The 11,463-nt window shown below is 40.3% G+C and overlaps 1 protein-coding gene across 1 annotated transcript; it reads left to right on the forward strand.

The window, feature by feature from the left end:
* Positions 1-410: 410 nt before the first annotated feature.
* On the forward strand, positions 411-9,828 carry LOC129105890 (solute carrier family 41 member 1-like). Its single transcript, XM_054617158.1, has 10 exons — positions 411-883; positions 2,186-2,293; positions 3,081-3,152; positions 4,770-4,914; positions 5,011-5,157; positions 5,491-5,635; positions 5,784-5,863; positions 8,274-8,408; positions 9,392-9,540; positions 9,655-9,828. Exons 1-10 carry the CDS (start codon positions 689-691, stop codon positions 9,826-9,828), a joined length of 1,350 nt encoding a protein of 449 aa, XP_054473133.1. The 5' UTR covers positions 411-688.
* Positions 9,829-11,463: the final 1,635 nt, after the last annotated feature.

An 11,463-nucleotide genomic window follows, 5' to 3' on the forward strand; every position in this document is an offset into this window, starting at 1 on the left:
TGGATGTCCTTGTCCCACAGGACCTGGACATTCTTCAGGCCCCGCGAGAGACCGGGCTTCCAGCGGTCCACCTCGGCCGCCCGGCTGCTGAAGAGTGAGGCATGAGGGGGGAAAGTGTGTGTGGCTGTAGTGTGTGTGTCTGTGTGTGTGTGTGTATGTGTGGAGGTCTGTCAGAAGCAGAGTGTCAGAAGAGGCCAAACAGACCTGCTGTCAAGTGGACCCCTTTGTGTGTGTGTCTGTGTGTGTGTGTGTGTGTGTGTGTGTGTGTGTGTGTGTGTGTGTGTGTGTGTGTGTGTGTGTGTGTGTGTGTGTGTGTGTGTGTGTGTGTGTGTGTGTGTGTGTGTCTAAATATGTCTGTGTGATCCATTTAAGTGGATGAAAGCAGCTTCCTCCAACTAGTCCACCATTTGTGTTGCTGCCCCGCCAGAGCTGGAGTCACAGGTGAAGGGCAAAGCAAGCTTGTTGTCATACAATTTGCAGTTTTCAGCAAAGAACCATCAGCTGTGACATTTTGAAGACAATTAATCTTCCTCTCCGCCTCGTTAGTGTTCCTTCTGTGCACATGGATCATTACCTTAAACCCTCTTGACTGATTCAACAAAAAAAAAAAGGTTTGGAAGCCGAAGAGCTGTCCTCCCCGACGCTAAACGCTTAACAGGCGAGGGATGGGTTAACAGTGGGACCGGCCATGGTGGTGACCCATCTCGCCCTGGAGCTGTGTTTCCAAGGGAACAAGTTGAGGGGCTTCAGATGCAAACTGACCCGCTCGGCCCACGGCTTACTGCCAGAGAGCTCGTGGATCATCGCAGCCCAGATCCTTCTGCCGTACCTGGTGTCCGGCCTGGGCATGGTGGCAGCCGGGATGGTCATGGATGTAGTGCAAGTATGGAGGAGAAAAAAAGTGTGCATGTGCGTGAGAGTTTACATGATTGTGCAGACATTAGCTTTCTTTTTGAGTCTTTTGTTGTTAAATGACAGACAGGTATATTTGATTCTAAACAATGAATATTATAGTTGTTGTTTTATGATCACCACTTCCCTTGGGTACATTCTTTAATTTACCCTTCAGGTATACAGTAGTGGTTGAGGTGCGTATGTGATGAATTTGTCTTCTAATAGTTATGGTAGATTCTTTAAAAAAAATACAAAACAAGCACTTGAGAAATGGAAGAGAAATAAAAAATAAAATAGGATTTATATCTATTAAGCTTTCCTTGTCAAAGAGGAAAGATAGCGTCTGGCTAAAACTATGATATAGAAATCATATATATAAATATGACTGAAACAACAGAACAAGCAGGGCACACAGCAGCATTAGAAAGCGAGACACACAGATCAGACAGATTAGAGCCACCTCATAGCTCTCTCCCCGTTTAACCTCTTGTAAATACCTCACCAGCTCAACATGACTGACGCCTTGCTGAATTATGCAGCAGGTCAGCCAGACGCAAGTCAAAGCATAGAGAGCTGTCAGATCGAGTTCCATGGGTGAAAATACGGGCACTTATCAAATCGATCAACATGCACTGGTCAAACGATTAAGGATGTCAAATTCTCTGCTGCATGTGAGAGGTGGTGAGAAACCTGATAAGCCATTTGGAGCATGTTTAAATTCATAATAAGCACCTACTATATATTGTTTGAATACTGTTATTTCTCATAAATAAGCAATAATCAAAGTAAAAGTTTTGAAAATAAAACAACCTCAGTTATTTATTCATATGTGACAGATATGATTGAGCAAACTCAAGCAAACAACCCGTCCGAGATAGCTCATAACAATGTTACAAAAGATGGGTTTTTTTAAAAGACCATTGAAAGAGATACAGGTTGCCACCTTAGAATTACAACTGTAAAATTCTTTGGTATTTTGTCATATACAGATATGCAATGATTATTGCTGAATAATATATATGTTGATAAAGTCCAATGTCAAGTCTCTATTTGATCATGTGAAGAGACGATATGACATGTGGTAGATAGTCCTATTAGCTTTCTCATTGACCTTTACTTTACTTCTCTACCCAATACAATGGCCTAAGGAACTAATTCAACTGTAAAATTTATTGTGAAAAAAACTGTAAAAGTTATCTTAAAATCGAGTGTGTGTGTGTGTGTGTGTGTGTGTGTCTGTGTGAGCCCGGGAACGAAAAGGTGCATTAAAAGACCCTGTGGTGTTTTTCAGCACTGGGAGGTGTTCAAGGAGATCTCAGAGGTGTTTATCTTGGTGCCAGCCCTGGTGGGGCTGAAGGGAAATCTGGAGATGACATTGGCATCCAGACTGTCAACAGCAGTGAGTGGAAACTCATGCACACATGTACAGAACACACACTCACACAGATGTACAAAACATACACTCACACACACCAGCGGGCAGAATAATATATTGAATATTGAATACAAATTAGTAGGAAATGTGGTACATGTACATGGCACAGGCTTCCTCGGCAAGTTGGCTAACAGTCTACATATAATAGGTATTAGACACTATGTAGGGGAGAGCAGGGAAGAAACTGTCCCAGTGTCTTTTTAGCAAGTTAGAAAACAACATGCTCACACTCAGCCACAACCTCTTCACTTTAAACCTCAGAGTGGAGACCGTCTGACTATTTCTCACATTTTATCCATAGTATTTAAAAAAGCGTGTAAGGGAATTTTTGTCCCTTTTTTTATCTACCATTATGTTTTTAAATTGCGCAACCCACAAAAATACACATTCTTATATTATTTTCTGGCATGCCATTTGATGCTCGTTTTAGGTGTCTGAATTTATGTTAGTTTAGCAAATTTTAAAGCCAGTTCCACACAAAACAAGGAGAATCATAAACTCTAGGGAGCCAGAGAGGTCACTTCAGCATCCATCAATAATGAGTCATTGTCAGTCACTCAGCGAGCAACCTCCTGACTATGATAATTGCTCATTGGCTATGCCCCCTGTCGACTGATCAGAGCATTTGTCAGGGTCATCTGATGTGATGTTGACATGCGATTGAAAATACATACAGTATGCACAGTGCTACTTGAAAACATCTTCCACGTGATTGAGAAATGTGATTATGTGAACCCGTTTCCATCCGCAGGCCAACACGGGCCAGATGGATGAGGCTCAGCAGCAGTGGAGGATGGTGTTCTGTAATCTGGCTCTCATTCAGGTGACACACTGCTCCACTGCCCTCCATCCTGTTAATAACACACTCCATCACTCTGACGGCTTCAAGACAATTCACTTAAATTCAAGAAGCTTTGCTGGCGTGATTAGATCATACTCTCACTTCATTAATGCATCTCAGCCAATTAAACACACTATATGACAGTTAGAGATGGTTTCCAAATGGTAGGTATGGTAAATAAGTGGCGCACAAATAAAAAATATTATTTGGCTGATTCTTCCATTGCCAGCTCAAATTTATTTTTTATTAGTTAACTACGAGTTGTTCATGCACCCGGAATCATATTTTCTGTTTTACTTTTAAGACATTTCACCAATATCCTGTGAGCTAAATCAGTAGGCTATTATTTGTCTATATTTTTGGGAATTATGTTCTGTAGGTGCAGAAAATAACTAGAGTCTTATAGTGCCATATTGATATAAAAATATCTATAATGAAATAAAAGAAGAGAAGGAGCGCAACGGGCCATACTGTGAAAACCACGCCCACCAGAGAGGGAAAACAATATGCAACCAAGGGCTGAAATGCTTAAGCTAAATGTTAAATCATGTTAAAGGAATGATTAGTTTAGCATTGGCACCCTTTGTTTACCAGGGGTGTAACTGATATCTAAAAGGATGATGGAATAGGACAAGTTAGCTGTTAGGGAGTTAATGTTAGCTATGTGTGCCAAGTTACTGTAGTTAGCTAAGACATTTGCAAACATAATAGCCTACCGCATAACATTCTGATATACCGTATACATTACTTTAACACATGTTGCATGCTGTCAAAATGCTTTAGTTTAATTTACAAAAATATAGTTAGCATAAAACTGACATTTGGACAAAATACTTGCTCCAACATTAGGAATATTTATTGTCCGTATCCCCCAGCAACCCTGAACGGGATAAGCGGTTCAAGATAATGGATGGATGGATGGATGGATGGATGGATGGATGGATGGATGGATGGATGGATGCTTCCAATAGTGTACTAATGCAAACAAGTTTTTAATCTAATAATTTATTTATTTTTGTTAGTTTAGAACGCGCCCCCTCTATAGTTATAGAGGGAGCGGGTCCTCTGCACGGCCAGAACCATGTTTCTACACAGCCCAGAGCGGACAAACCAAACACTAGGTCTAGAGAGGGTCCTTCGCATTTTTACGTTAACTTAAGGAAGCTGTAGTTCTTCTACTTCACTTCCTGTAAGTCGCTTTGGATAAAAGCGTCTGCTAAATGACTGTAATGTAATGTAATGTAATGTAATGTAATTCTACACTCTTGAAAAGAGAGAGGTGAACTGAGGTGAATTAAGAATGATATAATCTACAACTTCACCACTAGATGCCACTAAATCCCACACACTGCTTTAAAAATATCTTAAATACTATGAACATGTGTTGATTTGGTCTGATTTCATATCGAACACATATTGTTGTGTCTTGCACTGCATTTTTTTCTATTTACCTCACCTCTTTTTTATCATCTTACTCAAAAAATGTTATACACTTGTTTTCTGTTCCCTCTAAAACAGAACAGAGTCTTGTAAAAATTATATATATAATATGGATATAGGACTAAGGCTCACGTCCCTCTGTGGTTTCTTCGTCCCCAGGTCCAGGCTACAGTTGTGGGCTTCCTGGCAGCTGTTGCAGCAGTGGGCCTTGGGTGTTTGACCAGGGGAAGAGTGGATGTTATCCAGGCGTCTGTCCTCTGTGCCAGCAGCGTCACCACCGCTTTTATCGCTGCACTGTCTCTAGGTCAGACAAAGGCACAAACTGCAGTGGATACACAGAGTACAACATAAAGGACACTAAAGTTTGGGAGCTCAGTGTGTTGTTCAACTTCTTTGTCAGGTCTGGTGATGGTGGCAGTGATTATTGGATCCAGGAAAGTGGGCATCAACCCAGATAATGTGGCCACTCCAATCGCCGCCAGCCTCGGAGACCTCATCACTCTGTCTCTGCTCGCTGGTGTCAGCAGCCTCTTCTTCTGTTACAAAGGTCAGAGGTTACACATTTCATCAATAGAGACCTATGAGGCTGTTTTTCTGAACCAGTGATCAAAGATTTTACAACTGAGCAGCAACAGTACTGTTCTGATTGAGGAGTTTTTCGGCCAGATGAGGGCAGCATAGTCCACCTTTGATTCTTTCAAAAGTTTTCCAACAGACAGCAGCAGTTAATCTCTAAGACTTTAATCATCTCTGTCGAGGTCTTTTGTCCACTGTTTGCCCCCAAAAAGTGTAATTTCTATTCAAACACCAATTTCTATATCATATGAAGTGTGTAATCAGAGACTTTTACGGATGTATTCTGTGCTACGTTGCTTTCCAGACACGTGGTACCTGCCTCCTGCGGTGTGTGGATTCTTCTTGCTCCTTATCCCAGCGTGGGTCATTATTGCCCGTCGCTCTCCACCAATCAGTGAGGTCCTAAAGTCCGGCTGGCAACCAGTCATATTGGCCATGTCCATCAGCAGGTGAGTCGATAGTGACACTACCCCAATAGGGTCAAGATATTTCAGAACGGTTCTTCCTCTGATTAGTGTTTTCAAATATATGCGTATTCATTTAAATTAATCAGTAAGGTTATGGGTTCTTATTATTGTATGTTTTTCTTCTTCCCAGTATTGGTGGACTGATTCTGGATAAGACAGTGAGCAATCCAAACTATGAAGGCATGGCAGTTTTCACTCCAGTCATCAATGGTGAGTGGAAGATGAACTACACTGACATTTTCACAGGCAAAGTTGGGCAGTGATTAGTACACTAGCCATTTAAAGCAAGCAGGAAGATTTTTCCCAAGAGATTATTCTTTTTTACATTATATTTTATTCTGGGGTTATGCTTGCTAATACTGGGGCAGAATCTGAAAAGAGAAAAAAGGAAACAACAAAAACAAAAAAAAAAAAGCTAAAAGGGACAGCGCAAGACCACGGGTGAAAAACTACCCTTTTGGCTAACGCCTTGGTTAACGTTAATTGACATCCTGCTCTGCAAAGCTTTCTGTGATTATAAGCATGAGACCAACAACATATACCCATGATCATGTTGTGTCTTTCTTTCACTCACTTCCAAAACAATTGCACATGCTAGCCAAATCAAGACTTTTATGCTACAAGGCTGTGGTGCTCCTGGGAAATGCGGTCCTCATCCCTGTAAACACACTTCAGCTTTTGTCAACGGGGGCTATTATCATGTATAAGCAGTGAATAAAAAGGACATTCCACTTTAACACAAGTTGCATACTGTCAAAGTGCTTCAGCCTAAAACTGACATTTGGATAAAATGCTTGCTGCACACGATATATGATAATATAATATTGAGTCCTGATTGCACTCAGCATAATCAGTACTTTTACTTGTGGTACTTTAAGTATATTCTTCAGGTTATATATTTTTTTCTAACTTGGATACTATTTTGAATGCAGGACTTTTACTTGTAATCGTATTTTGTAATACTATTTTTAAATTGTAATAATACTATTTTTACTTGCATGTGCTTAAGCACTCACATGACATTTTCCCAGACAGGATCCTTATTTTGGAGGCCTCCAGTGATGAAATTAGGATGATAACTCTCATTAACTTTGCCTCAAGTAAATATTATTGTGGATATAATCCCCCTAATTGTAGCGGAAACAATTTGTGAAATTTCTTCCGCATTCTTTGAGCAAAGCAACGAACACTGACATGTTTTCCTGAAGGAGTAAGCAGAGCTGGGATTCGGGGTTATGGTTTCAACAGACTTAATCTTTTGAAGAATGACATTGAAGCTTTATAATTAGCTTCATTATTATCAGTAATGTCAACTGGAAATTGTTGGACCATGCGGAAGCCCAGCAGCTAATCCCATTAGTATTTGAAAGGGCCTCAAATTTGAGCTATTAATCAATCATGAGGTATCAAAGTGCTGCTGAAGATGAGCAGTCTCCTCCCCCTCCCACTCAAAGGAACCTCAGAGAGGCGTAAAGGGCCAGAACTTCACTGACAGAAGTTAGTTGCCCACAAAGCAGCATACTAAGTAGAGAGCAATAACAATGGTCTTTACATAAACCACAAGCCTGATCAGAATGCCAACTATGCATTCAGTGGCTCCCGTTGCATCTCTGCCAGCCCCAGTGCTACCAAAGACTCCTGCATGTATTGACACCCCAGTACAGGAAGTGCATTTGCATTCCAATTCAGCGCTCTTCCCTCTTGGCATGTTGACCAGAAACCACTAGTGGAAGAAGAATTCAGATCCTTTATCTAGGGAAAAGCAGAATAAACATAGTCTATAAATACTCCTTTACCAGTATAACATTACATTTTACATTACGCAGATTGTCTTCTCTCAGTATGTTATATTGTTAAAGTACATTGTATTATGCGGTTCTTATAATGAGCAAATACAGGATGCATTTAAATGTTACATACTTTATATGCTACTGTGTAGATTGTAGTATGGCATCATATCATGTAATTGTATCATATGTTTTTCTTTTTGTAAAATGTTAATCAGCTAAGTGACTAAAAGTACATCCAGCTGCCAGATAAATCGGCAATTTAGTGATGTTGATGTATAAAGTAGCAGAAAATGGAAACACTACAGTAAATTACTTCAAATGTTTACTTTAGTACAATACTTGATTGCATGTACTCTCCTGCACTGCCAGAAAAACACCTGTTTTTGTCTCAATGTGCTACAAAGCTCTGGGAACCAAGAGGTTTTGTTCTGCTCTTAATGAAACCAGCCTGAGGGGCAAGTAGTTTTGCAATGAATAGCACAACATCCAGACTGCCTTTTCCAAGCCTTCAGAGGAAGAAAATCCTCTGGGACCCTGCGATCAGGGATAACTGCTGAATAGATATCAAGCTAAATTACTGTTTGGATAGTGAATCAGTGAATGAGTGTTTTGCTCTAATATTCTTCGACTGCTAAGCCTCTCATATGGCTGCAATATGCTGTGAAAATAAAAACCATTATTAGCCGGAACTTATTTAAAAAAAAAACGTTTTGTCCTGGACAACAAGGCAACTCCACCCTCCACACTGCCATGTTCAGTTCGATCTTCCTAGTTCTATTATATGTTTATTATGGACTTGATCAGTGCTACACTTTTTCATGTCCACGTAGGTGTAGGGGGAAATCTGGTGGCCATCCAGGCCAGCAGGATGTCCACCTACCTCCACTGTTGGAGTGTTCCTGGAGCTCTTCCATTTAAAATGAGTGAGAACTGTCCTGGACCCTGTGCTACCCTCTGCTCCTCAGGTTAGTTACAGAAAAACAGTGTACAGTCGTAGCCCTTCATCAGAAATAATGAATACAAAAAAAACAGCCAGTCAAACATGTGACAGTATTATTATAGCCTCATGAATCAATACATATTTTTATATTGATTAATCAAATGGAAGTGAAATGCAGGGATTTTCCAGCATCTAATTTTCATTGAAAACTGTGCTCAACGCTGTCTGCAGCTCTCTTGGGCTTTTTAGTCAGTGTTAGCTAATCGATTGGTTTCCAGCAGCAAACTTTAGCAACCTATCTCAACAAAACAACTTTAAGCTAAATGCCCACCACGAGACAAAAGCTAGATAAAGTTAGCGGCTAGCTGGTGAATAATATTGGGTCAAATTTAGCAGCAAACAGTATTTCACCCAAGGAGTTGGTGGAAACCAAACTGGGAGGCCGTAGTGGCCAAAAGACAAAAATATATATATTTAGAGTCTACTGCTTCAATGGAAATTAGAGACAACAGTTACAAAAACTAGCAGCCATATTTTACCTGTGTGTCTGACCTGGTGTGCCCTCAGGTTTGAGTTGTAGAGAATCTCCTATGGTAGTGACATAAAATAGGAGAATGTGGTTCTTCTGTAGAAAGTGGAGCTGAAGCTGCCAGAACTTTGAGGCTTGCAGATGGTGGAAGGAGTAATGATGTGGAAAAAAATGCTACTTCCAACCACTTTATCTCTTCAGTTAAGGCTAGAAGAAAAGACTTTGAAGGAATAGTTTGACATTTTGGGAAATGTGCTTATTTGCTTGAGAGTCAGATGAGAAGATTGATACCACTCTCCTGTCTTTACGATTATACAGCCAGCAGCCTGTTAGCTTAGCTTAGCATAAAGTAAAAGAACAGTGGGAAGGTAGCTAGCCTGGTTCTGTCCAAGTGCAGTTTGTTGATTTGTTTAATCCGTTTATAAAACCGAAGTGTAACAACAAGATATGGCGTTACTTCTCTTTCTATGTTTATCTAGATGTGAACTCCAAATCAGCCAGAGTCCTGATTCTTCTTGTGGTCCCGGGCCACCTCCTCTTCCTGTACACCATCCACCTCCTGCAGGGAGGCCATACTTCCATGACCCCCACCTTCATCATCTGCTACCTGTCTGCAGCTCTGCTTCAGGTCAGATTACCTGATAAAAGTTTAGTTACTCATTCTGCCAGAAAAAAAGTGCATGTTTTACACCACTCTCAGACAATCTTATTGGAAACATATCCATCCTTTGTCATTATCCAGGTGGTGATTTTGCTTTACTTGGCCAGCCTGATGGTGCGATGGCTGTGGCGAAGGGGACTGGATCCAGACAACTTCTCCATCCCCTACCTTACAGCTCTGGGTGACCTGCTGGGGACTGGTTTCTTGGCTCTGAGTTTCAGACTGATAATGATGTTCAGTTCTACTGGGACTTGAGTTTGACACAGGCACGTGGTGCTGCGTGTACTGTTCCCTGTATGCAAATGTATTGCAAATGTCATTGGATATAAGAAGGAAAGTGAGGTTCAATGAAGACATGAGGCGTAAGGCAAAGTATGGCTTTATATTTGTGCCTCAACACTGAGTGTCCAAATGGGACAGAAACATATTTTTTCTGATCATTCATTTTATTTTGTTAAAAGATTATTGCGCAAAAAATATTTTAATTTGAGCAAACAAAGATCTACTCTGTGCTCAATAAATGCATTTATCTGTTTGCTGTAACAGTATTAGGGCACAGTATAGGCTATTGCTCAGTTTTACTAAATTGCTGTTCCATGCTCCCTGTCCTCTCAAACCCCTTGGACACCTGCTGTGTCTCTCCCAACATCTCTGCTCAAGTTTGCTTCAACCGGACAGAGCGTTACTGTATGTCCTTACAGCAAGTAAAGGCAAATTCAGCTAGGTAGCTAGCTCTCAGCTAAGGACAGTTTGGACATATAGTGCTAAAGGGATGAGTATTTTTTGTAGGCCAACCCAGGAAGTTAACATTGTGCTGGTTCCCTCAACAAATAAGCCAGTGAGTCTTTTGATAATTGCAGGAAGAATGCTCTGTGGCTAACACACTTTATAATACTGACACATTTTGTTCAGCAAGATAATCTTCTCTTCTGAAGCATAAATGCAAATACCAGATGTAAGGAGCTAATGTAAGGCTCTAAACAAACTACAAGGTTGCATGACTCCAACTCACCACCACTAAGCTAATAGCGGACTAGTGTTTGGTGTGACGATGTTAAGATTTTAGTGTAAAAACTTCAAAATTCCAATTGCAATATTTACTAACGCATTATATCTCGTTAAATGTTAAAATCTCTTAAGCTTGTGTTAACCACATACCTTATTTCAGACATCTGACCAAAAAGTAATAAAAAAAAACCCATTCATGTCCAGGTTTTAGGAGTCATTCCTGCAGCACTCTTTAACATTTGCTGGTTGGGGCGAATAAATACAAACAGTCTAGTGATCAATTTTACACCACTGAACAAGCCTTTACAGTAAACAACAAAAACATGGAGTAGGTAATGTGTTGTTTGCTGTAATGTCTTCAATCTGATTGTTAGTAGGTATATCTGCTAGTAGAGGGAAGGGAAATGGTAGGGACATCACAGCTGAACTAAAGCAGTTTTATTATGTTGGTAACATAATAAGTATGAACATTTATAAATGTTTGCTCGTATGCTAGTCTCTACCTACCTATCTTGATAGGTAAATAAGCTAGCTGACAGATGGAGAGTAGACAACCAGTGGCTAGTAGATAACCAGTGGCTAACTAAGCTAGCTGGCTAACTTCTTCTTTGCCAGCTACTCAGCCAATTAATTATAATCGTAGTTTCTTTAATGAAAAATAGTGCTCTTGAATGTTTTCACTTAGTAGCACAATTGCATGAAAAATATGTAAGCACAAAACCCTGAATTACGTGTTATAGCTAGCTGACATGCTAATTACCATTAACCAGCGTGCCATAAAATTTGATATAGCACACTATCCAACAAAGTCATATTTAGAAGTTTCTTGCAGAGGAAATGAGTAAAACAGGTGCACTTTGTTCTCAGATTTATTTGTCTCAA

Source organism: Anoplopoma fimbria, chromosome 17 (assembly GCF_027596085.1).
Source record: "Anoplopoma fimbria isolate UVic2021 breed Golden Eagle Sablefish chromosome 17, Afim_UVic_2022, whole genome shotgun sequence".
Taxonomy (NCBI): Eukaryota; Metazoa; Chordata; class Actinopteri; order Perciformes; family Anoplopomatidae; genus Anoplopoma; species Anoplopoma fimbria.